Consider the following 26,585-nt stretch of genomic DNA (forward strand, 5'->3'; position numbering starts at 1 on the left):
CGTTAGAAACATCGATGAGAGAGAATCATTGATCAGATGCCTCTTGCACCCTCCCCTGGGATGTGCCTGCAACCAAGGCACATGCCCTCGACTGGAATCGAACCCGGGACCTTTCAGTCCACAGGCCAACGCTCTATCCACTGAGCCAAACCGGTTTCGGCCACATTTTATTGTTAATCCTCACCCAAGGATATGTTTTTTTCCCATTGATTTTTAGAGAGAGTGGAAGGGAGGGGGAGAGACACATAGAGAGAAGCAGGAGAATATATATATATATTCCTCCCCCCCCCCCCCAACCCTCATTGATTAATAGAGAGCGTGGAAGGGATTGGTTGCCTCCTGCAATGCACCCTGGGCTGGGGATCAAGACTGCAACCGGGGTAGGTGCCCCTGATCAGAACTGAACCGGGACCCTTCAGTCTACCGGCAGAAGTTCTCTATCCACTGAGCCACCCGGCCAGGGCTGAGCCCCCATTTTAAGGCGCTGCTCTTCAGTGACATACATATCTTCCTGGCTTTGGCCCTGTACCCAGGTCCTCCCGCTGGGAAATTGGTTCCTTCTGATCCTGCTTGCTTGCTTCTTGCAGACTCAACTCTCCGCAGGGTTTGGCTTGGCACCTCCCTGGGGCAACCATGGTAACCGCGGTAAACTCAGCGGGGTGCCCGGGGAAAACCGTGACCCTGGGCCTGGCTCTTGGAGGGGCTGCTGGCCGTTGGACCCTGAGGGCCAATGCTCTTCCCTCGAGGGTTGCGGTCCTGCCTCCAGAATTCAGCCAAAGCCAGGGCGAGGAGGAGCGGGACTTGTGCCAGGGCGGGCCAGGGTTTCGGAGCCAGGTTAGAGGGAGGCTTGGGGTTTCTGGGGCCACCAGCACGGCGCCCCCGCCCTCGGGAGCCCGGAGCCGGGGCGGGGCCTGGGCCGGGAACGCGGGCTCTCGGTTGCTATGGTAACGTGTCAACACCCGGCGCCTTCCTGGCAGTGCCCGCAGCGGAGGCGGCAGAGGCGCGGCTGAGATGGTGAGGCCCCCGCGGTGGAGGGGACCTCGGGCAGCGCCTCCTGTGTGCGGACCTGGGTTGGCTTTCTGAGCCGGGGAAGTGAAGAAGTGGGGAGCACAGAAGTGGGGTTACGGTCTGGGTATCAGGAAGGCCCTGGAGCGGGGTAGACACCCCAAAAGAAGCAAAGGAATTCCTGAGTAACTTCTTCCCCCAAGGGCGGGGTGGATGGGGACTGATAAGTCCTGCTGCTGAGCCTGGGAGTTGGGGAGAAAGGGGGTCTGTGGGATGTGATGGGGAAAAACCGCTGGCGAGGAGGCCAGCTAACAGGTTAGTTAGACATACCTGTTCTGCCACTAAGGAGCAGAGGGACCACACAGAAATCACCTGATATTCTCAGCTTTCTCTTCTCTTACTGGGGCTTGGGTCCCTCGGTATATACTCCACAAACATCTGCAGATGAATGAACGAGAGGAAGGTACCAGGTCTGAAAGGCCCCGCAGAGCGATGGGGACGGGTCTGGCCAGTCTGGGGTTTGTGGGGTGGAAGGCCTGTCAGGGCCATGAGGGCTGAGAAGGGCAGCAGGCCTGGGAGGGCGATGCCTGGGCTCCAGGGAGGAGAGTGCAGGTCCCCGAGGGAGAAGGAAGAAGGGCAGGAGCAGGTGCTGCAGCCTTGGGTATCAGAAATAACCCTAGAGTTTCTGGGGACGTGCTGGGCGGGAGAGGTGGCTCCTTGGTGAACTGGTGGGCATACTCATGCCCAGAGAAGACACTGCTTTTCTGGGCTCTGAGGTTCAGATGTAGAGACTTCAGAAGAGCTTTGTTAGTTATAAAATCAACACGTTTTCAGCACAGGTCCCCACCTCTGAGGACCCCCCTGCAGGGTTCCCCTTAGCTTTCCTATGCCGTCATTCAGGGCTGCCAGGCTCAGAGGTGTGGGGTGCGTGTCTGTCTGTGAGAGCCTAGCACCATGCCTGGCACATAAGGGCATGCAGTGAATGTTAGCTCTTTTTGTCTCCTGTTTTGAAAACCTTATATTTCCAAGCCCAAAGGAATCAGTAAGTTGCACTTGGATCAGGGATTCCCCATCCAAGGGCCACTCAGGGCAGGGGTTGGGCCTGCTGACTGAGCACTTCTGAAACCCCTTGGACGGACTGAGCGTAAAGGCGCCTTTGAGAAGCTTTGGCCCAACCTCTGCTCTTCTGGGGGGCCAGGTGTGTGAGAGCGAGGGTGCGTGTGTGTATATATGTAAATGTGTGTGTGTGTGTGTGTGTGTGTGTGTGTGTGTTGCTTCCTGCTGGTTTTGAGAGCGTTTGGGGGATGGGGAAACGTAGTGGTGGTGGGGTGAGGCTCACTACTGGGCAGATCTTCAGGACTTTTACAAAAACAAGGAAAACAACATCCTGCTGAAGGAGGGCCGGACCTCAGTAGTGAAAGATGAAACAGAGTGGGCTGGAAACTGGGATGCTTTATTGAAGAGAAGAGTACCACTGCTGGTGCTTCCAGAGAGAGAGAGAGAGAGAGAGAGAGAGAGAGTGAGCTGAAGAGAGCGAGGGCTGGGGTACAAGCATCTTTAAGGGGAGGATAGGGGACGGGGCTTAGGGCGCTCAGCACATGCTGATGGGTGCTTTCATGTAAGGCCTATGATTAGGGACCTAGGGACTTAGGAATGGGGGCTTACGGTATTTGGCAGGTGCTGATAGGTGGTTCAGTGCTCAGGAATGTCTGGCTGCAGGTGGGGTTTATGTCCGTCCATCAATGGAGGAAGGGAGGATCTATCAAGTAGTGACTAGGATGTCGTCTTCGGATGGCATCCCACAGGTGGCCAGTCTGGTTCCATTTGAGGACGGAGGTGAGCTAAGTGGATCACTTAGTAAAAAGGAAGGTGCCTGCTGCTCGGCATCCCCTCTCTGTAGGTGCCTGCAGAAAAAATAAGTAGAATCAGGCCAAGCGCTTGAAGCCTGAATTTGCTAGCCTGCAGTGACCCTGATGCGAAAGAGGAACTAGATCCTGGGTGGAGAGGACAGCCAGGGAAGGACATGACTTCATCTTCCTGCTGCTGACAGGCGCTACCGTGCTGTCAGGCACACTCCGTGCAGACCTGACACGAGTGACCTAATGGTCTCAGCTTTCTCTTCTGTTCCTGGGGCTTGGGTCCCTCAGTATATACTCCACAAACATTTGCAAATGAATGAACGAATGAGGAAGGTGCCAGGTCTGAGGGCGATGGGGAGATGGGGACGGGTCCCAGCTCTGTGCTGCTGGAACTGAGTGGAACATCCGGGGACATAAAATGCTGCAGTTTTTAAAGGGCTTGGGACATCAGGCCTATCGCTGTGTTTCTGTTTTTAAATAAAAACAGTTTTCTTTTCCCCCTGGTCATAAAAAGAGTTACGTATTCACTGCAGAAAATTATTCAACACAAGAAACACCTTAAGATGATAATGCTCACCTGAAATTAAGCATTTTTTGGTGAACATTCTTTATGTAACACATTCTGGGTGCATACCCTCATATACATATTTTTATAGGGTTACACGCGTGTTTTTATAATTTGCTTTCTTTAAAACAGTAGGTTGTGTAGATCATCCTGTACTAATGACTAAGTCAAAATCATCACACAATTCACTGGCTAATATCACGCATCAGAGTCTCTCCCAGATTCCAAGCAGGGGCCCCCTTTTTGTGCTCCTGAGTGGGATGGTTTTGGAAGACAGAGGGAGTCAGCGAAGTCCCCCAGAGGAGCGTTTTAAAGCAGGTCTGGCATCGTCATCTGTCCCCAGTCCTCATCTTCCCCAGCCCCCCTTGCCACCTCCGCTGTCGCTGCCAGTTTTTATCTGTCTCTCTTCCTTTTCTTTGAGAGCAGCCTCCTCCAGGGCCTGGACGGGCCGCTCAGCTTCGAGGGGATGTTTTCTTGGCCAGGGAAGAAACAAAACCAGCTCTTCTCCACCTGAAGGCACCTTTTGGCTCCTGCCTCTGGCCCAGCGGGATCTAACTTTCCGTTTCTGCCTGGTTCTTCTTCTTTCCAAGCATTTTTACACAGTGACCTCTCCACAGTTACTCTTGGCAAAACTGGCCGTTCTCACTCTAATGTGCGGCTTGTGGCTTCCAAGTCAGCATTTCCTGAGTGAGGTTTCCTCAGCGGCCCAGCCCTGCAGCTCAGTGCTGCCCGCGGCTCTGCCCGGCGGCCGCTTGCTTCTCTGCGGTCATTTGTTTTCCTTCTTCTGTGTTGACTTCTTGGCTCAGGCAGTCGAGGATCTCTTGTGTGACTTCCTCATGCCCTGGGTACCAAGGGGGCAGGAAAGAGGCGGTGGGGCGTCAGCCCTGAGGACCCATCGGAGCACAAGGGAAAGCCTGCAGGAGTTCTTTCTTTTTAAAATCCTCACCCAAGGAGTGAGGCTATTTTTGATTTTTCTGAGTGGAAGGGATGGAGGAGGGGGGTAGGAGAGGGGAAAGAAAGAAAGAGAGAGAAACAGGGAAACATCAATGTGTTAGAGACAAATCAGTTGGTTGCCTGCCACTTCCGTCCTGACTGGGGTTGGGAATTGAACCTGCAACCACGGTACAGGCCCTCGATCAGGAATCGATCAAGGGCACATATCTTCAGTTTGCGGTTCGACACTAACTGCTGAGCCAAACCATCCAGGGCAGGAATTCTTGAAAAAACTAACCAACAGCAGGAAAACAAACACAAAACAAAAATGATACTTCCCTCTGACCTCTAACCTTTCCAGATACCTTACTTTCCACAATGCAGGCCATCGGCGATATGGAAAGTGTGGAGTGGCCCGATGACCTGGAGTCAGGCAGGCCTATTCCAGAAAGGCTTCCATCTCGATCTGGCCTGCAGCCCTGGAGAGACCATCGTGCTTGGTTTCATGCATGAATTCTCCATCAGATGCATGTTGAGCTCCTACTGTGTGTTAGGATTATGTACAGAACTCACACTGTTCCTCATGACCCAGTCCCTTCTACCCTCTCCAGCTATTCCCATCGCTTAGCCTCAGTCCCACCGATTGCAGTTTCTGTTCATCTCCTCTCACTCTGTTCTCAGTGCAAAGGGGAGCAGTTGTTCTCACTCACCTCCAGTCTGTAATGAGCCTCTTCAGGCTGCTGTGTTTGCATTTCAACAAATCCAGCTTTTCTGCCCTGCTCTGTGGGGGCTGAGTGAGCCTTCCAAGGGAGGGTCCCTCTGTGAGCCTGCTGCTAGCAGGGCCCGGGCAGGGAGCGGCAGGACATACAGCAGTGCTGCTGGCATGGAACAGAGCCATCTGGAGAGGAATGGAATGGCCCACATGGTGTGCAAACCCGATGCAGGCGGAGTAGTGGTGGGTATCTGATGGTCATGCCCGGTGAGAGAGAGCTTTCAAAACACTGTCCAGGGTTTGGTGCCCTGGAATGCACAGTCCATTTCCCTGTCTGCCCTGCCCCCTTCACAGCTGCTGGCTCCCAGGCTGGGGAGACCCCGTGTGTGCAGCCCCTTCCCTGGAGACACCCCAGCTTAGAGCCCTGGGGGAGGTGTGGGCTCCTCCAGCGTGAGAGCTGAATCCGCTCCGGGTTCAGCCTGGCGTGGTCCCTCAGTCCTCACAGAAGCCACCTTTGAGGAGAGACCTTCCTGGGGACGGAGCTGAAGCTGGGTGGACTCTGGGAATGAGGTGCATTAGTCAGGGCTCTGGTGAGAAGCAGCGGAGCCAAAGCTCTAATTTAAGGATTTCAGGAAGCTCACGGACTTTACACCAGGGCTGGGAAACCAGGCTTGGAAAACGGGAATACAAGAAGTTGCAGCCAGAACAGAGGCCAAAGTCACAACCCAGCACTGCTCTGGTGAGGACCCTGGATGCTGGGTTGTACCCCCAATGCTGGCAGCTCTGGCTGTGGGGTGCTGCTCCTGGTGTCCTTATCAGCATCGCGCCAGACACTGGGAATGGCTGCCATGTCTTCTTTTGCCAGAAATATTTCCCTTGTCCTCCTTTTCCCATTACTGATGCCCTGACCCTTGCCAGGCTTTGGCGATCAGAGGGGCTTTGCCCAGGCTTGGAGGGCAAATATCTGGTGTCTTCAGCTTTTTTAATTTTTTTAATTTAAAAAAAATTTTAAAATATATTTTGATTTTTCACAGAGAGGAAGAGAGAGGGATAGAGAGAAACATCGATGAGAGAAAATCATCTATCAGCTGCCTCTTGCACACTCCCCTACTGGGGATGTGCCCGCAACCAAGGTACATGCCCTTGACTGGAATCGAACCTGGGACCTTTCAGTCCGCAGGCTGACGCTCTATCCACTGAGCCAAACCGTTTTCGGCTGGTGTCTTCAGCTTTGATAGAGCTGAGCCTTGTCCCCCACAACTGGTTGATGGGAACTTTCCAAACATAGGAAGACCCTGGGTGGTGGAAATGGACGAATGCACATGGAAGGGGTCCTGGGAGTGAACGCCAGGTGGTGGGCATTATGCACGGGGTTGTCTGGGGTAGCATCATTCATCTACTGACGTTGATTAGGCACCAACTGTGCGCCAAGTGGTGGGCAAGGTGATTTTCCATCCCTGATGCCCTCTGGTCCCATGGGGAGACTGTGGAGATTTGAAGAGTTCAGATAGCAGAGCAGGGGGCTTGGAGCTCACGCCAAGACTATTGGAGGTGAAGCGGACACGGTCCATTTCTGGGGAAACAGGCCAAAGTGGCCTCACCAGGGAGTGTCCTTGTGGGAAACTGGAACTGGGGCAGCAATGAGGTCACCGCCTGCCATCCTCACTTCCTTCCTTCTTCCATCTGTCAGGAGGCCTGGGCCTTCAGCTCAGGGACCAGAAATGCTCCTTCTCATGGAGCTTGGCCTCTACTCAGAGGACCCTCTCTCCTTTGGGGGTGTCCTCTACATTTCAGGGTCCACCCCGGTGCTCTCCCCAGTGGCTTTTCCATAGGCACCCCTGCCTACCGTGGCATGGGCGGATGACGCGCTTACCTTTCAAGGCCCAGATGGTGCTCAGTGCTGACGGCTGGCACTTTTTGCCTCTCCCCGCAGCCGTTAAGCACCTCCGGCGTCCTGAGCTGCTCTTCCTCCACGTCCAACAGGTCAAGGAACCGGTCTCGTTATCGGACCAAAGCCGTGAACTGCGAGGTAGATGAGAGCCTCTTCGGAGGTAAAAAGGTAACCCTGGCCCAGCCCCGCTAGGGAGCTGCCACCTGCAAGCAGTCCCTGCCCTGGTGTTCCTCAGGGCAAAGCTAGCTCCGCGCATGCCATCCCCTCCCTGGTAACTCCCGGATGAAGACGGAGGGGAGTTCTGAGAGCCAGCAGGGGAGCCCGGACATTAGTGGGGCCCACAGAAGCAGGGCACCTGGCTCCCCCCACCCCCATCCCGTCCTCATCTCTGCACAGCGTTGAACATCTGTTGTCATGCTGGAGGGGAGGCTCAGCTGCAGAGAGCCGGGCGGTTGCTCAGTGAACATCCTTGAGGAGAACATGGAAGGGCCACTGGACTGAGCTTGAAGCCACAGAGCAACACACTTCCCCTCCATCCAAGAACAGCATCGGAACAAAACACAAAGTCCTCCTCCTTTCCCAGGTGCTCCCTGCAAACAATCTCTCAGCTTCGGGACACAAGCAGGTCTTTATTTGCCAATGTTGTCCTGGCTAAGAGGACTCCTTTAGCCTACGGCAGTGGTGGGCAAACTGCGGCTTGTGAGCCACATGCGGCTCTTTGGCCCCTTGAGTTTTTAGCAAAGGCCAGCTTAGGAGCACCCTCATTAAGTTAATGACAATGTATCTACCTATAGAGTTTAAGTTTAAAAAACGTGGCTCTCAAAAGAAATGCCCATCGTTGTACTGTTGATATTTGGTTCTGTTGACTAATGAGTTTGCCCAGCACTGGTCTACGGAGAGCTGGCTATTACATGGAATAATTTGGTACCCGTGGAGCTCAGAGGGCCAGCAGGAAGAGAGGCAAGTCCAGAAAGAGAAGGGGGCAGGGAGAGAAGGGCAGCGAGAGAAAGAGAAAAGAGAGCTAGAATACTGAGTGCTGGTGTGACCGCCTCTGGCAGCGGGCGGGCTGGGGAGAGGAGAGGAGACGTCCATCCTTGCTTCTCACCAGCTTCACTGTGAGGGACTTTTCAGAGCAGGGGTCCTCAAACTTTTTAAAGTGGGGCCAGATCACGGTCCCTCAGAGAGCTGGAGGGCCGGACTATATGAACTACTAATTCCTACTGTAACACCTTGGCTGCACTCACTGCCCAAAAAACCTGGCGGGCAGGATCAGACTCCCATGGGGGCTGCATGTGGCCCGCGGGCCGTAGTTTGAAGACCCCTGTTTCAGAGGGATCAAGACAGGCATCTTTCTGCAGTTAGAGAACCCCTTTCGGTGGCAGTTTTCCTCTTGGCAAGGGAGAGAACCAAGGGATGCAATCCTATCCACACGCTTTTGTTTGTTTGTTTGTTTGGGTCCATGCGGACTCTGCCAGTCAGAGCAAAGATAGGCTGGGAAACGGCTGGGTTCGCTGAGTAGTCCTGCTGCCAGGCAGAAGGGGCAGCCAGGAATATGCCCGTTCCTGGCGCCGCTTCTTTGGCCTTGTTGCTGGGTGAGAGCCCAGGAAGTCTCTCAACCAGCAGCAGGGGGCAGAAGGGGCCTGTGGCATGACTGACATGCCCACTCGGAAGCAGAGATGGGCACCAGGTGGCAGCACCAGTCGGGACCTCTGTGCAGTGTGAGGTCCTCGGGCCAGGAAGGACCTCACGCCTCCACTCAGGACCACAGTCTCCGCGTTAACGAGGAATGAACACTTCTCCGGTGTTCAAAACCTTCCTGAAATAAGCGATTTCATTTTCTTAATAACTCCTTCACGGTCAGAACATTTGGGGAAAATATCCTATCTATCTAATTGGTATTCTCACCGAATTCTAACTCTCTGACTTCCTCACGTTAGATTTAAGGGCAGGTCTCCACCAGGCCATTCAGCCATTTCTAACTCCCCCCCCCCCCCCCCCCCCCCCCCCCCCGCCATATAGCTTTCTTTGGGGATCCAAGTCAACTAATCATTAGAAAGGATTTGAAAACAGGGATATCATAGATCGAACGAGTCTGTAACAAATAGTATTGCTTCAGGCCCACAGGGAGTGGATTACCTCTTCTTTTACAAACCCTGGCAAGATGTCAGTGTGGAGCTTTTATTCCCGATGGTTTTAGGTTAGGTACAGACACACCTTAGCAACCCCCACTTCCTATCCACCCCAGAGTATCTGCACACGTTAGAGAGGCCTTGTCTTCGGAAGAGCCGGTCAGCACAGAGCACATCTGGCCATGTTCAAGTGCAGAGCGCCACCCTCTTCCTCAGCGCCCTGGCTGCTCTCATGGGCCCCAGCCAGCCGCCCCTGCCACTGGGTAGGGTGGAAGCTCCCGGAGAGGGGAGGGCCACACTTGAAGTTCAGGACTGACCAACAGGAAGTGAGGTGACTGGCTTCTCAGCTGTCCTTCTGGACCCACAGCCCCCGGCCCAGAGCGACAGCCCCATCGTGCTGCTCCGAGACAAGCGTACCATTGAGAAGACGTTCTCTGAGTTGGCCTTGGAGCACAAGCCGAAGACCATCCAGCTCATCACCCGGGACCTGGTCCGGGAGCTCATGTGAGTGTCCGGGGCCCATGCCCTGACCCTCGTCCCAGCTGCCCCGCTGCCGAGGACCCGCACAGGGAAACGGGGAACCCACCTGGTTTTATGGTCAAGTCTCCTCTTCTTTCCTGGTCATTTCCCCCATGCATTTTATGGTTCTCCTTCTTCCTTCTTCGTCTTGACCTCTTAGCTTCCCCCCTCTTGTACCTGCTATTTTCCTTACTCTTGATTCTCAGCTTCTTTAAAAATATATATATATATTTTATTGATTTTTTTACAGAGAGGGAGGGAGAGGGATAGTTAGAAACATCGATGAGAGAGAAACATCGATCAGCTGCCTCCCGCACACACCCTACTGGGGATGTGCCCGCAACCAAGGTACATGCCCTTGACCGGAATCGAACCCAAGACCTGAAGTCCGCAGGCCGACGCTCTATCCACTGAGCCAAACTGGTTTTGGCTTAATTCCCAGCTTCTTTCCCTGCCTTCTCTTCTCCCTGCTGTGGAACCTAAGGGGCAGGTAGCGGGGAGGGGCTTAGTGGTCCTCCCTGAGCCCCCAGGAGGGCACCCGGTAAAGGGAATGGTCCAGATGAATCACTTCCTTTCGGCTGCTTCAGGAACCCGAAGCAAAGGGAAACTGACCAGATGCCTAATTAGGCCCTTGGCATCTTCCCAGGCTCCGAGGCCAAGAGAGGAAATTCCCACAGGCTCTCGGGTTCTTTGGGGATTAGGTCAGCACAGCTTCCCGCCCGGAGCTGGCCCGGGCCCGGCCCCTCCTGCGGGGTTCAGGCCGCGCTCAGCAGTGTGACATGAGCCAGTGTGCTGCTCGGTGGCTCTCTGAAACCATTCCCTCTGCTCTGGCCCCACTGGCTAAAAGTTTGCATTTCTAGAAAACGCTGTCTGTGTCACGAGCTGGGACACAGTTCCAGGAGCACTGTCTGGTCAGTCCTGGCATCACACGGCCAGACGTGGTCAGCAGCCCTGTGGCTCCACCGGGGGCCCCACAAATGGTCCCGATATGGAGGGGTCTAGTTCTGAAAATACATTGGAGAGGAAGTGGCAGGTTCCTGGCCAGGGCTGCAGAAAGCCCACGAGATGCAGTCTCAGACTCAGATTACTCCCGGGCATTTCAGATTCTGGGCTCTTTAGGGGAAGGTGACCAGATGTCCCGCTTTTGGCGGGACAGTCTCGATTTTTAACAATTTGTCCCATGTCCCTCACCACTCAGTGAACCAGGAGATCTTGGGTGAGCCCCGAATCCATTCACTCGTTTGTTCCACCTCCTGGGCCTCCCCCCACATTAGTTTTACTGGGTGAGGTTTCACTTCCTGCCTCAGCTGGCTGCATCTCCCGGCCTGGTGGCTGTTAAAGGGCCTCACCCAGAAGCGGCTTGATTCCCACCTCCTGCCTCCCCCGCCCCCACCTTTAATGTATGTCATTTGTTTGTAATCATCATAATTACCTATTGGTTTGTTGAATGGTTGGGCAGCTGGAAAGGAGAGGTCTATAGACCTGTCTTCAACCGTGTTGATCAGACATTTTAATTAATATTTAAGGTTCAAAGCTTCTCCCTGGGCTGAATGGACCGGGTGTCTAGCTTTCTCGCCGGCATTCATGTCAGCCTGTCTGGCGTCCCCTTACCCCTTTTATGTCATCCTTGAGGAATCATCTATTTTTAAAGTTGAATTCAGCAGCTTCGTTTTGAGTTCTCCCTCTGTTCCCCACGCTGGGCTGGAGACGAGGCTGCCCCTGTGGTTAAGACAGAGACGGTGTCCCTGAAGGCGTTTGTAATCCAGCAAGGAAACAGGCCCTGCCCAGCGGCTCCGACAGGGCAGTGAGAGCAGATCACTGTGGGCTCGGAGCAGGAGGTGGTCTGTTGGTGGGGAGAGGGGGGTGTCTGCATATGTGTACATTGGGGGGAAGGCCATGAAGGGCTACACAGAGATGGCAACATATAAGCTGGGCCTTTTAGGAAAAGTTCTTAAAATGTCCCTACAGCCTAGGATGCTGCGTCACCCTCTCCTGGGATGGTTTTCCCGGCCATGTCTGTGCCGGGGCGGGGGGGCGGGGGGCGGAGGGGGGGGGGTTTGGCAATGACGAGGGCGGGGGGAAGAGAGCAGAGAAGCCTGCCGCATCATGCGAGAGCCTTCCCTCCCTCCTCCTCCCTAACTTTGCTCGTTCCTGTGTCAGCGTTCCCACAGAGGATCCCTCCGGGGAGTCCCTCATCATGAGTCCCGAAGAGTTCGAGCGGATTAAGTGGGCATCCCAAGTGCTGAGCAAAGAAGAACTCGAGGCCAGGGTGCAGGCCTTCAAGAAGGAGAAGGAAGCCGCCTTGGTAGCTAACCCCTCGAGCCCCGGTCCCTGCGGATGGGAGGCAGAAGAGCGATGTCCCGGGGAGAGGCCAGCTTCCCTTGAGACGGGGGGTGTCCAATTAGGGGACCCTGGAACAAGGCATGGGTGGAGACATGCTGTAGACTGAAGATCCGTTGTGGGAGCAACAGGGTTGGGGGAGAGGGGAAGGGGGAAGGGGGAGGATAAAGCCAGGCTGAGAATCTTCCTGGTCTGATAACATGGTGGGGTGGAGCACACATAATATTAGGTCCCTTGTGGTAGCCAGTCCAGTGCCCGGACACAGCACACTGACGCGGACGGTCTCCTGTAGGATGCCGCCACCACACGCAAGAAGGTCATGAAGCAGAAGGACATGATCTGGATGAAGAACAAGAAGCTCGATGACCTAGAGGAGGAGGCCAAGGAGAGGGCCGAGAACCTTCTGCAGAGAGCCAACAAGCAGCGGATAGAGCAGGAGGAGGAGCTCAGGGACATGAGCCAGGTCGGGGCTCTGCCCTTTCCCCTCCTCTTAACCCACAGCATTGGCTTCAGCTGGAGGTGGGGCAAGGAGGGGGGAGGGGAGGGCTTGCTGGGGGGTTGGGGAAGGAAGGTGGGGGAGAGCTGCATCTGCCTTGTGGTGGCTGTGATCCAAGGGAGCTCTGGCTTTGCCTTGAGCGAGTGGTTGTGGCCTTCAGCACGCCTCTGGGCCCTCTGGAACCTTGCTTTCTTCTTTTGTAAAGTGAGTGTGGTCAGACTACTTGGTGGAATTATTGGAAGGAGTAAATGAACTAATGTATGGGATAAGCTTTGCAAACTGTGGGTTGACAAATACATGGGAGGAGTCTGCTTTTATTTTCATCCTGCTAGTTCAATTCTGGTCCCAGAGGGTCATCAGGCAATGGAGTTCTTTTTTTTCTTAAAAAAAAAATAAATAAAAATAAAATATATATATATATATATATATATATATATATATATATATATAATTGATTTTTTACAGAGAGGAAGGGAGAGGGAGAGAGAGTTAGAAACATCGATGAGAGAGAAATATCGATCAGCTTCCTCTTGCACACATCCCACTGGGGATGTGCCCGCAACCAAGGTCGATGCAATAGAACCTGGGACCCTTGAATCCGCAGGCTCTATCCACTGAGCCAAACTGGTTAGGAAAATGGCGTTCTTTTTGAAGTGCGTTAGCTGAGAGCATAAAGGCCAGCGGCTCATGTGAACTCCTCATTGGCATGTGGTTCACTTCCCAACCAAATGAACAAGTGTGAACCCCCCAACCCCTTCATCTACCCTCTGTCTCTCTACCTAACCCTCCTTTTATTTTTGAAAGCTTTTATTTTATGTTTTTATGGATGGTCCTGGGTTTCCATCCCCTTCTGTATCACGCTGGGCTCTTACAGCTTGGACATTTGGTGACTTGGACTCTGCCTGAGTGTGTTGGTTTCCCTGAGGAGTAGAGCAGGGGTCTTCACTGCGGCTCATGGGTCCCTTAAGGGGGACCAGGTGGCTCTGAAGTTTCATGGAGATTTTGTGTGTCTACTCGAGGGGGCCATCACTTTCATCATAGTCCCCAAAGTGTGATCCATGGCCCCCAACATTAAGAGTCAGTTTCCCAAAAGAAGCATGTAGCAGGAACCCAGTAAGTATTATGTTTAAATAATACCCTGTTTCCCCGAAAATAAGACAGTGTCTTATATTAATTTTTTCTCCCAAAGTTGCGCTAGGTCTTATTTTCGGAGGATGTCTTATTTTCGGGGAAACACGGTAGTAAAGGGAAGGTCCAATATAAGAATGCTCTTGCTTTTCTGGGCTTGTGAGCAGCCATGTGCATTTCTAGCACACGTGATAATATTCTAGTCCCATTTCTCTTCCCTCCAGCTTCCACACCCCCCTGGCGCATCCCTTCCTAATCTTACCCCCAGACCTAGCACCACTGTTTCACTTCCACTCCGCAGATCATCCTTAATGCCAAGTGCCATGCCATCCGGGATGCCCAGATCCTGGAGAAACAGCTGATTCAAAAAGAACTGGATGCAGAGGAGAAGCGGTTGGATCATATGATGGAGGTGGAGCGGCAGAAATTGCTTCAAAGGCAGGAGGAGCTTCTCAGGAAGAGGAGAGAGGAAAGAATCCGGTAAAGAGGTGGTTTTGGCATCTTTCTTTCTGCCGTTTTCTTGAATCTCTAGGTCCAGGTAGACTTTCACAGAGGGAAGAGATGAGACATGGCCATTGTCATCATCTGTTATGATCTCAAAACCTTTATAGAGTGATTATGGAACCACACACCTTCCTAAATCTTGTATCCAAAGATCACAACGGGTGCTTCACCACCTGGCCCCCAGCCCCTCATCTGTCACCATTTCCTGCCATTCACTCTGCGTTTCCCCCGTCCCCCACCATGCCAGGTCTTGTTAAAAGTTCATGACTTTTGTTGCTCCCACTGCTTGGAATACCCTTCTCTTTACTTTTCCCTGGAAAACACTGTCTCTTCCCTTAGTCTGTAGTTTGCTGTCACCTCCCCCGAGACACCTCCCTCACTTCCCCGGGAGGCTCAGTGCCCCATCACACTGTGTTGAGACCTAGCACACCACTTCTTGCATTGTTGTCTCTGGCCCTCACTACACTGCATGATCACGGAGGACAGAGTCCCTGCCTCATTTGTTTCTGTAGCTCCTGGGCCTACCAGAGTGTTTGGCCTGTAGTAGGCTCTTAATACATGTTTGAATGGATGAATTTAGTTTGCTTCATTTAAAAAAATATATATATTTTATTGAGTTTGTACAGAGAGGAAGGGAGAGAGATAGAGTTAGAAACATCGATGAGAGGGATTCATCGATCAGCTGCCTCTTTCACACTCCCTACTGGGGATATGCCCGCAACCAAGGTACATGCCCTTGACCCGAATCGAACCTGGGACCTTTCAGTCCCCAAGCCGATGCTCTATCCATTGAGCCAAACCGGTTTTGGCTAGTTTGCTTCATTTTACAGAAAAGGATAAGACCCAGAACAGGTAAATTATAACATCACAGTGTCCTAGATTCAGCACACCAACCATATACTACAAAAATCACCTCCATGAATAGTGCTTGTACTCCACTGAATGGCAGTTCTCTTTCCCCATCTGTATTCTGTTCTCTGGCACCATTCACCTCTAGACTTCTAGTAGGCACCTAGTAGAATATAGTAGGCTTCCAATAAAAGTTTATTCAATGAATAAATGGCTCTTCATCTTCTGCATAAATAGCTCCAATTAATGAAATATCTTAGCCTCATTAGGCAGCTCTAATGACTTGAGCTGGCTCTTGTATTGAGTTTAAACCTGCTTCCATGCAACTCTTACTCACTACTCCTGTTTATTTCATCTGGAGTCATGAAGCCATCAAGTGTTCTACTTGAAAGTGACTTTTGTACTCTTTCTCCTAGATTCTTATTCTAATCAGTGTCATCTCTCATTCTCCCAGGCTTTACTTGTATATCACGAGGTCTGGGTGCTTCCAAATTTATTGACATCCCAATAACACATAGGGAACTGTGCAATCCTGGTTGTAGAATCTGGTTTGCCAGACTTGGCCCTCTTCACTAGCATCTGACAATCTCAAAATGTAAGATAGGATATGAGAAAGAAACTTAGCAAACTAGGCATGGGGAGTAGGGTGGGATGACGACACAGGGTGATAGCAGGGGAATTGGAGGAAGGGGAAGAAGTCATCATATATATATAAAAAAAAAATATATATATATATATATATATATATATATTTTTTTTTTTCCCCCAGAGAGGAAGGGAGAGGAAGGGAGAGGAAGGGAGAGAAACATAGAAACATCCATGATGAGAGAGAACCATTGGCTTCTTTACACCCCACACTGGAGATTAAGCTCACAACCCGGGCATGTGCCTGACTGGGAATCAAACCATGCCATCCTGGTTCATAGGTCGATGTTCAATCCTAGGCTTTGCAACTCTTAAAGCTCTGTGGAGCTAGCATGCAAAGCTAGCTCCCTGTGATTATTCTGAGACGGCTTGGGAGGTGGTAGCATTTCAGAAGTTCTTTACATGCTGAAAGGGAGATGGTTCATTTTATGGGGTGCACTCTGGGAACAAATGAAGAAAGGGACTATCAAGAGGTATGAGCCCCAGAACCAGGAGCTTGGAAAAGAGAGGACTGACCCTTTGAGACACTGGGAAGGACTTTGGTCTGGGCTCAGGAACCATAGAGATGGTTAGGGCACATCTCAAATTGTTCTTGCCATGCCTCCCATTCTGGGAGTCACTTGGGCGAAGTTTGGAGCCTAGAGGAACAGATCCTTGATTTCTAAGATAATGTGGTTCTGTTTCCTCCAGAGGAAAACGGCACCTTATGCAACAGATGCAAAAGAAGCAGGAGGAGCGATCACTGTTTGCGGAGCAGCAGGAGCAGGAGAAGGAGCAGATGCTGGAATACATGGAGCAGCTCCAAGAGGAGGATCTCAGGGTAATAGGGCTGGGCAGATGTGCCAGGTTCTACCAGCACCAGCAGCAAAGCCCTCCAAGATTTGGGGATCCCAGGCACATGTTCATTTCACAACATTAACATCACCACCAACTTTTTATTGCCACATTGAACATTTATTTGGCCATGGTGGCATGCTGAGGATGAGCAAAGATTTGGATAAAGACTGTCCCTGCCTCCCAGAAACCTGTGGTCCAAGACTGACATGTCCATGCGAGTGGACTCGTAAAGTAAATATATGGCTGCTTGCTTTACACAAATAAACAGATGGATGCATTATGGTCTCTCCTCAATTACCTAGGGATATTACACACTTTGTCAATGAATGTAGCAGTGTCTTAGTTCTAGGCTTCCTGCTGCTACCTCATTCAAAGAACACAGCATCCCAGTGTCATTAATTGTGTTGACGAGCCAAACCTTTTTTCCTGTTAGCCTAAATAAAATTAGTAGGCTTATTTGTTGCCTAAGAAATGATGACATACCTGACCAGACTAAGTAGACTTAAAAAAATTCTCTTTTATTTGCCTTACCTGGTCTGTTGCAGTATACAAAAGCACAGCAGGGACACAGCAAGCATTTGGAGCATTTATGATTTTTCCTCTCAATTTTTCACTTTTGAAAAATTTCACACACACCAATTGAAAAAATTGTACTGCACGCATAATACTTCACCGATTTAATGATTGTTAGTATGCCTTAGTTGCTTGTCTGTTTTAGAGGTATATGCATATTCTGTTATTGTTAAACTATTTAAAAGTGAGTTGCAGATATCTTGACACTTAACTAAATGCTTCAGTCTGCATCTCTGAAGAATAAAGCATTCTATTACATGTCAACAGAACTATTATCACTTCCCACACCAAAAAATCTAATAATTCTATATAATTTAATATTTAATTCACATTCAATTCCCACCAATTATTCCAAAAATATATTTCAGTTGTCTTCTTTTTCCAAACCAAGACCACTCAGTTAATTCCCTTTAGTGTGTTTTGATCTAGACTTCCCTCCTTCCTTCTTTCTTCCTTTATTTTTATAACACTGATATTTTGAGGCATCCAGGCTGGTTGACTTGAAGAATGTCCCACATTCTGATTTGTCTGATTGTTTCCATTTAACTTGTGGAATACATATGCTTTTATTTTGTTCCTCCTCCCTCATATTCATAGATGATTGAGTTGTCATTTTATGGTGCATTTGATGGTGATGAGTGACAGAGGCCCCGGAAGGGTCTTACGAATGGCCTTATAATTATGAAGGCTTCTTAGAGCACCTGCAATGTGGGAGATAGATCGCCTGGATGGTTAGGGATGGTGAGGGGCCATGTAGCCTTGTGAACTACTTGAAAAGGGGATCAACAGGGCCACGAAGTCAGAGAGACCTGATCACATTCCTGGCTGAGGAGAGAGAGGAATAGGTCCAGGAAGGAAAGGCAAGGGGTAAATACAAAGGGAAATGGGTGAGAAACGAAGGCTGGAAAGTCCAATTAGACTGTGGTGAGTGGGAATGGTGGGCTCACTGAGGAAATTCCTGGTGTCATTGAGTCAACACATTGCACTGATATTGTGTCATAGTCATTTTGCTGTCCTTCTTTTAAAAAATATATATATTTTTTTATTGATTTCAGAGTGGAAGGGAGACGGAGAAGAGAGAGAAACATCAATGCTTATAGAGAGGCACAGGTTTCTACTTCAAATTGCCTAACATACTGCCTGCAGACTCAGGGAGTGCCTATCAGAAGGGCAGCAAGGCCCCACTGGCGTGGCTCAGTGCTTGAGTGTCGACCTATGAACTAGGAGGTCACAGTTTAATTCCTGGTCAGGCCTTATGCCCAGGTTGGGGGCTCGGTCCCCAGGGTGGGGCATGCAGGAGGCAGCCTGGCCATATGGCCTGTCCAGGAATCAAACTGTAACCTCCTGGTTCATAGGTCAACACTCAAGCACTGAGCCCTGCCGGGGGGGCCTGGCTGCCCTCCTAACAGGCACTCCCTGAGTCTGCAGGAAGTATGGTTAGGCAATTTGAAGTAGAAACCTGTGCCTCTCCAGCTTAGACTTGCCTTATGTTTTGGGATGGTGCGAGGGCAGCTTTCCTGCCTTGCTAACAGGATGGAGAAGAGTGAGGGGAGTTCTCCTGGGGTTGCTTTGGAATGGCTTCAAAGATAAGAAGCAGGGAAGGCCCTTTGGTATCTTAGAAATGAAATGAACCAACAAAGACAACAAATTAAAAAAGTAAACACACAGGCAAAGAAATAAATCAATACATATATGATTGTATGTCTTAGATCAGAGGTCGGCAGCTTTTTTAGCTTTGCAAGTCAATGGGATTAAATAATGCCTGGGGTACCAATGACACTGGAGGCCTAACACTGGGGTGATGGTGGTGGTGGTGGTGTGGAAGTTAGGAAAGAAAGGGAGAAGGGAGTGTAAGAGTTAGAGTAGCAAAAGGGGAAACGTGGCGTGTGTGAGGAGGTGGGTACGGTGAGAGTGCAGGCATGCTGGTAGCCATGACTCAGGCCCCACGTGGACTGGTTAGAGGCAGATGTGCTGTGTTAATCTGGCTCTGAAGGCTTCCTGGAAGAAGAAGCTCTGACCTGGGCCGTGAGCCAGGCTGGGGAGAGCTGGTAGAATTGCCTTGGATGAGTCAGGGTAGAAGCTGGGCCGTGGAGGTGCTGAAAGACCAGGGAAGGAATGGAGGGAGCTGGAAACAGTGTGGGAGGTAGGGTGAGTCAGTGGGTAGATGAGTTTGAAGCAAGGAGTTTGATAGAGGGTGTAGGGAGGCAGCTGCACAAAATTCTAGTGTCTCTCCCCATTGGAGCCGGAAGATGTGCGTGGCCTAGAAGTGGCCTAGTGATCAGGAGCTTCCAAAGGCTTGGCGCTGGGAAAGGCAGGGGCTCCTTCCTCAGAGGGGGTCTTGCCACTAAGTTGTCACCTTGGTTCTCTGATCTCTATCACTCATTGCGTTTCTGTGTCTAAGTTGTTTTGGTTTTTTTTTTCCTTTTTATCAATAGTTATCTCTTTTAGCAATAGTTTATTGAGTATTTTCTGTTTTTCTCTCAATTGGGCTGCATGTTGTTGACTAAGAGAGGAAGTGTGACACAGGCCCCTGTTCTCTAGCTGTGGCAGAACGAAAGCACAGGGATGCTATTAAATCCCAGGAGGTGTGCCGACATTAAGCAAGGAGAAGAGAATTGCAGCTTGGGGCAATCAAGTTAGATTTCCAGAGAAGGTTGGAACTTTAATGTAGACAGCTCAGGTCTCAAGATTCTGGCTCTGCAGTTTAGTAGTTAATTGGCTCTGGGCAAATTACTTAAACTCTGGACCTCATCTTCATTTGCACGAGAGAGATAACAAGACCTAACTTTCAGGGGTTTGGGGTGTGTTTCAGTGTTAGAAATAGGCTATGTGCTCAATGAACAGGAATATCCAATTAGGGCAATACTTATTATTAAAATGGTCACTATTAATGATGACTAAAAGCTTGGGTTTAAGTGAAGGGAATTGAAGACAGGAGAAATATACCATGAGCAAAGCTATAGGGATGGGGTTTGGCATGACATGTGCAAGATACTGATTAGAATTTTAAAATCCTCCACTTCCCGAGAGTATAAATAGATCAACAGTGTCAGGGGCTGCCACAAAGTCAAGTTGGATGAAGACTATAAAAAGGCCATTTGCCTGGAAGAGGTCATTGACAACCCTTAAAAGAACAGCATTTCCCTAGCCAGTTTTGCTCAGTGGATAGAGCATTGGCTTGCGGACTGAAGGGTCCTGGGTTCGATTCTGGTCAAGGGCACATGCCCAGGTGGTGGGCTCGATCCCCAGTAGGGAGTTTGCAGAAGGTAGCCAATCAATAATTCTCTCTAATCATTGATGTTTCTATCTTCCTCTCCCTTCCTCTCTGAAATATATATATATACAAGAGGCCCAATGCATGAAAATCATTGGGATTGGCCCTTTAAGCCCTGGCTTCATCCAGAAGGTCATCCAGAAGGACATCTGGTCTAATTAGCATTTTATGCTTTTGTTATTATAGATGGCAACTTTAACAAAAAATAGCTATCAAAGGATTTGTGTCTCTGAGTCTATGTGTGTATCTTAATCCTTATGTGCCAGTGTCTTTAGGTTGTGTCCCCTTCTACTCTGAGACTCTTCCTTTTGCTGGCAGGACATGGAACTAAGGCACCAGGAGAAACTGAAGATGCAAGCTGAGATTCAGCGCTTCAAAGAGGAGAGCCAGAAACAGAAAGCAGAACTGCAGGCTCAGGAGAAGCTGGCAGACCAGTTGGTGATGGAGTTCACCAAGAAGAAGATGGTAGGGACCTGCTTTCTGACCTTTAGGACTTGTGGCCAGGAATGGAATGTCTGTCATGGGGAGAGACAGACCTGAGAACTGAGGGAACTCCAATGCAAAGCAGCCCTGTCTTCTTCTAAAAGTTAAGTACTTCTTTCAAGGGCTTGGCTTCTTTTTTTAAAAAAAATATATATTTTATTGATTTTTTACAGAGAGGAAGGGAGAGAGATAGCCAGAAACGTCGATGAGAGAGAAACATCAACCAGCTGCCTCTTGCACACCCGCTACTGGGGATGTGCCTGCAACCAATGTATATGCCCCTGACCGGAATCGAACCTGGGACCTTTCAGTCCACAGACTGATGCTCTACCACTGAGCCAAACCGGTTTCGGCAGGGCTTGGCTTCTTTTTCTCCTCATCTCAGCCAGTCCACTTGTTCATTAAAGGAGAATAGCCTGGAAAAAAACACCCAAATTAGGGTGTAATTATCATTGTTAACACCTTTGATTAGAAGTTGGGATGACGGTCAGGTGCAGGCAGGAAAGAAAATGAAAACTATTGGTGAAATTAAAGTTTCCGGTGGATTCCTCATGACCCGGATAATTATATCATCATTAATCATGAATCAGTTTTCCATAAGTTTCTTGTGAAAACTCCCATATTGGGCATCCTGTGTTGGGTGCTGGAATCAGAAAATAGAGTTTTCCCCATCCCTCACTGTGGAACCCATAGAACAAATGCACATGGAACAGAAGGCAACGTCTGCAATGGTTACCGGGGGATGAAAGTTAGGAATGGGCAGGCTCATTCTAGGGCAAAATGGGGTAATGGAATGATTGGCCCTGTGAGGAGTGCTGGGCAAAAAAAAACTTTTAAGCACCATTTAGATGGAGTGAACACGAATTTATGTGAGAAGAAAGGGAAGGACTCAAGGTGGCAGAAAAATGTGTTCAATTCTAAGTGTGTTGGTCCTGTCTCTTCTCTGATGTTGAGCTTCCATGCTGATGGAGGGCACATCATACATCTCCATAGTAGTGAGTTTTAATGATGGACAAGGGGAGGATAGAGGCATATGGGATATGCCTACATACTCCAAATGCAACGCACAGAAAGGAAGCTTAATAAACCTATTTGTTAGCTTTGGCTTTCTTATTGGATGCAGGGATGCACAGGGCACAGAATGAGAATGCAAGACGAAGGGCAGCGATGGTTCGTGCATAACAGCGATCACACAACTGCTATTTGTTGAGAGCTTAGTCTGTGCACAGGCGCTGTGCCACGTGCTTCAGGAGTGTTGTCTCATTTGATCATTACCACCCCCTCATGGATCTAGTTATTGATTGATTCAAAATGTCCTGAATGCTTCCATGTGTGTCCAGTGTCAGATGAGGCTGAGCACACCTAGACGAAGAGAACTCAGCGGCTACGTCCCTGAACAGGTGAAGGTGGTGTCGGAGTTGGTGAACCGATCTGCTGGCCGTGGCAGAGCGTCTGTGGTGGCCATGATAAGGAATGAGGTGATGAGGTGACAGGGAGCTGAGAGCAGTTGTTGGGGATGCCTGGGACCTTGAGCAGAGCTAGAAGCAGGGAATGATGGGAAATCACCATCGAGTTCTGGGCAGGAGAGGAGTGTGCCTTGTCTTCATCCATGGAGAGAACATGGACGGGATTTGCTGCAAGAGGATGATGACCGGGTATACGCACAGCCCACTGTAAGTGTCCAAGTGTGTCACAAGCCCTTTCCTGACCTCAGTGGTCTCTGTCCTTGCAGCCAGCGCTGCCTCTTTAGAGCTGGTTGGCTATGAAAGCCTCCAGCGTTCTCTGCCCTGCCATCTAGAGCACAGGGGGGACAGAGAGACCAGCTTGGCGTACCGTCAGTGTGCACAGCTCACAGGCAGGCACTCAGTGGGCTGCACAGAAGCCTGGGTAGATAAAATGAGAGCAAAGGAAAGTTCCTTATGGGAAGATCACATTTCCACCCAACCTGAGCCATCAGTCTGTGACCGCCCTGGAATGGCGGTTGGGAAGCTGGACCTGGTGAGCTTTTAGGGATATATCTGTTCTTTCAGAGGAGAAGCAGAGGGAGCGAATTGGGATGGGTCAGTCCTTCGGTCTCTGCTAACCACCGTGGGGCTGCCCAAAGCATGCTGGCCATTTGCCCAGGGACTAACGAGATAACCTCCGCCTGCTGAACTTTACAAGGCAGGCAGGGAGCCACAGCGGTTACTCTCAGAAACTTGGCCAGGTGGCCGTGTAACCTGGAAGTTGTGAAGCTGGAAGGAGCATGCAGGCTGTGCTCAGGAAACCGGCGCTCAAAGCCTGTTTGGCTGCTGACCAGCCATGCCCTCTAGGGCAGGAACCTTAATCTCTGTGACCATCAGTTTCTCCATCTACAATATCTGTCTCAGGAGATGTGAGGACCCTCTGCGACAGTGGTCGGCAAACCATTGCTCACAAGCCACATGTGGCTCTTCGGCCCCTTGAGTGTTCTAACGCCACTTCTTCAAAATAGACTCGCCCAGGCCGAAAACCGACTTCTGCCCATGGGCCACAGAGTTCCAATCGCACTGTACATGCACGCCCGCACGTGGTATTTTGTGGAAGAGCCACACCCACGGGGCCAAAAGAGCCGCATGTGGCTCACGAGCCATGGTTTGCCGACCACTGCTCTGGGATAACACAGGAGAAAGCATGTTACAGATTTGCTAACTGGTCTTATGTCCTTGCATTGCTGGTCGTTTCGCTGTACAGGGAGGAGTCAGGCAGTCGGGGAGATCCTGGACAGATGGGTGTGGGGGCTTGGTTTCTCTCTGCAAGGCGGGGACAGTGGGAGATGCCCTACAAAGCCTTTCTCGTTGGCAGGCTCGAGAGGCAGAGTTTGAGGCTGAGCAGGAGAGAATCAGGAGGGAGAAAGAGAAGGAGATCGCCCGCATGAGGATCATGCAAGAAAAGGTCCAAGATTACCTGGCAGAAAAGGTACCTGTTTTCTACCTCCCCCCACCTCTTCCGTTCCCGTAACTGTTCCTGTGGCAGCCGCTCCTGCGGCCTCGAGGGCGGAGATGTAGAAGAAACGATCTAGACGGCTGCCATCTAAGAGAGAAGGGCGGGCCTGCTTCCAGTGTGTGAGGCAGCAAGGACGGAGCGTGCGTTATGGGCTTAAGGTCCAAGAGAAAGCTTTTGACTGTTTTGTAAAGAACGTTCAAGCTTAACTAATCACTGAAATGTGCTACCGGAGGAAACCGTAACAGCTCCGTTATTAGCAGTTTTTAAAGTGAGAAGCAGTCGCAGGACTACATGGAAGTGTTTGAGGTACAGGAAAAGCATTGGGATGAGTGAGGCGGAAGGACAAGGTGATCCCTTGGTACCGTCTGGCCCGGAAGTTCTTTTTCTTTTTAATATACTTTTACTGATTTCAGAGAGAGGAAGGGAGAGGGAGAGAGAGAAACATCAATGATGAGAATCATGGATCAGCTGCCTCATGCATGCCCCCTATTGAGGATGGAGCCTGCAACCTGGGCATGTGCCCTGACCAGGAATCAAAACCATGACCTCCCAGTTCCTGGGTCGAGGCTTACCCATGCGCAATACCGGCCAGCTGCCCTGCCCTGAAAGTTCTATGACAGGACTGCATTTATTCCTCCCCAGAATAACCTTGCGACTAGAGAAATCCATGCAACTTCTCAAAGCAGCCGTGTGTCAGTCTCCCTCTTCCCGCTGCCCTTTCATCCACTGAGAATCACTGATCAATTTCAAAGACTTCTCAGGCTGCGGTGAAGGGGTGTCTGGTCCCCTGTGAGATTGTTTTGCAAACTCCCTGGCCTCCCCACCCTCTGCTTTCCCAGGATGCCTTGCGGGCAAAGCGCAACCAGGAGGTTGCAGACAGAGAGTGGCGCAGGAAGGAGAAGGAAAACGCGCAGAAGAAGATGGAGACGGAGGCCAGGCTGCGGAAAACGCGGCTGGAGCAGGTGGCGTTCAAGCAGCACACGCTGGCAGTGCAGGTGCAACGGGACCGGGATGAATTCGACCGGATCCTTCGGTAGGAGGGGTGGAACGCCCGCTCCCTTTCCTTGCGCTGTGGCTGGGATGTCCATAGACAGACATACGTCCAGCTTGCCCCGGTGGGCGGGGTCACTCTAACCAGATGGATGATTGAAACATTTCAGGCACTCGAGCCAAGAATTTTTAAATTTAATTTAATTTAAATATTTTAAGATTGATTTCAGAGTGGAAAGGAGAGGGAGAGAGAGGTAGAAACATCAGCGATGAGAGAGGATCATTGATTGGCTGCTTCCTGCAAGCCCCCCACCAGGGGTTGAGCCCTCAACCCGGGCCTGTGCCCTGACTGGGAATCAAACCGTAACCTCCTGGTTCATAGGCCGATGCTCAACCACTGAGCCACGCCAGCCAGGCAAGCCAAGAATTTTATGATTAGAGAGTTGGAAACCTGGAAGTGTTGAAGGATTTAGGGATGGTTGGGATTATTTTTCTTGGAGTGTTGAAGGTGTAAGGAAAGTTATAAATCTTGCCCTTTCTGCCCCTCCCCCCTCCACCCACCACATGTCTTCCTGCCAGTTGGGGATGAAATTTCGGCTGGGAGGTGAGGAGAGATGAAGGAAACTTCAAACACGAGTGGTTGTGAGTCATTGGAGCAGGGCTTTCAGCGAGGTCTTTTTCCCCTCACTTGACAAATATGTACTAAGCACACAAATTCACGGTGCTGTGCTGGGTGCTCTGGGGAATGTGAGGGAGGAAGGATGTCAGAGACTCCTTTAGATTGACCTCACCTATACTTCTCCATGTCTCCCCCTTGCCAGCTCTTTATCCTTTTCTGTCTTCTCTGATGGGTCAGTGATAACGGTGACGCAGAAATGAAGGCTGAGTGTTCACACCTCTCAGCCCCCTGCCTCAAAGCGCTTAGCAGTTCTAGCTGCTCCGGGTTCCGTCAGGCAGATCTGCCCCTCGGACGGACGTGGCCCTGAGTGTTCTCCAGGCTCTACCTCTGCTGGTTGAGCTGGGAATGACTCCATTTTTGCTCTATGAGATCTTGAGACGATAAGATCAGAACATTTCCAAAGGAAACAAAGCAAATGAAATTTTAATTGGGTGGTTACAATACAAAATAACTGAAATTATGCTCTGATGAGTAGAGATGAGTAGAGTGGCACAGCCCAACTTTCTTGGTCTACACACTCTAGGTTCTTGGGTGTTTTTTTAAAAAATATATTTTTATTGATTTCAGAGAAGAAGGGAGAGGGAGAGAGAGAATATCAATGATGAGAGGGAATCATTGATCAGCTGCCTCCTGCATGCCCCCTACTGGGGATGGAGCCAACAACCCGGGCACATGCCTTTGACTGACGCTCTGTCTACTGAGCCAAACCAGCCAGGGCTGAGTTCTTATTCTTGATACAGCCCGTTAGCTGCTGCTAGAGCAGGCTTGGAGCCTTGGCCAGAGATAGAGCAGGTCCATCGGAAGCTCTGTCCTTGGCAGAGCCAGGTTCCTGGCCGTTTATTGGGCTGTGGGCCCCCAGCCTGTCCCCACTGGTCGGGATGCCCTTTGGCTCTGCAGCCTCCCTGCCCTCAGAGCTGTGCCATGGTCTCTGGATACCTGGTAAAGAAGGCAGCGTGCTCAATGGCCCCAGAGTTTCTGCCCCTGGGCTCCAGTATCCTCTCAGCTGTGTGCCCTCCCCAGCCTCTGTGCCCTGGGACGTCTGTGCTGCCTTTAGCAGGCACTAAATGTTAACGGAAAGAGATGAAAGCTTCGCTTCTGTCACTGACCCATTTGTTTGTTCTTAGCTTTGTTTTTCCGAAGCATACATAGTAGTCAGTTTTTAAAAAAATACATTTTATTGATTTTTTTTTTTTTTTAACCGAGAGGAAGA

The 26,585-nt window shown here is 50.6% G+C and overlaps 1 protein-coding gene across 1 annotated transcript in view; it reads left to right on the forward strand.

Annotated features, from left to right (window-relative positions):
- Window positions 1-984: 984 nt before the first annotated feature.
- The window catches only part of CFAP45 (cilia and flagella associated protein 45), a 29,350-nt gene continuing 3,749 nt past the window's right edge, over window positions 985-26,585 (forward strand). Inside the window, exons 1-10 of the mRNA XM_084865883.1 lie at window positions 985-1,014; window positions 7,008-7,133; window positions 9,462-9,598; window positions 11,774-11,918; window positions 12,246-12,416; window positions 13,879-14,057; window positions 16,266-16,395; window positions 20,578-20,724; window positions 23,566-23,679; window positions 24,546-24,739. Of these exons, the coding sequence (XP_084722009.1) occupies window positions 1,012-1,014; window positions 7,008-7,133; window positions 9,462-9,598; window positions 11,774-11,918; window positions 12,246-12,416; window positions 13,879-14,057; window positions 16,266-16,395; window positions 20,578-20,724; window positions 23,566-23,679; window positions 24,546-24,739 (1,346 nt within the window). The 5' untranslated portion in view covers window positions 985-1,011. The remainder of the gene's footprint in view (window positions 1,015-7,007; window positions 7,134-9,461; window positions 9,599-11,773; window positions 11,919-12,245; window positions 12,417-13,878; window positions 14,058-16,265; window positions 16,396-20,577; window positions 20,725-23,565; window positions 23,680-24,545; window positions 24,740-26,585) is intronic.

The sequence above is a fragment of the Pipistrellus hanaki genome (genome assembly GCF_964339955.1).
Source record: "Pipistrellus hanaki genome assembly, chromosome: 18".
Lineage (NCBI taxonomy): Eukaryota > Metazoa > Chordata > Mammalia > Chiroptera > Vespertilionidae > Pipistrellus > Pipistrellus hanaki.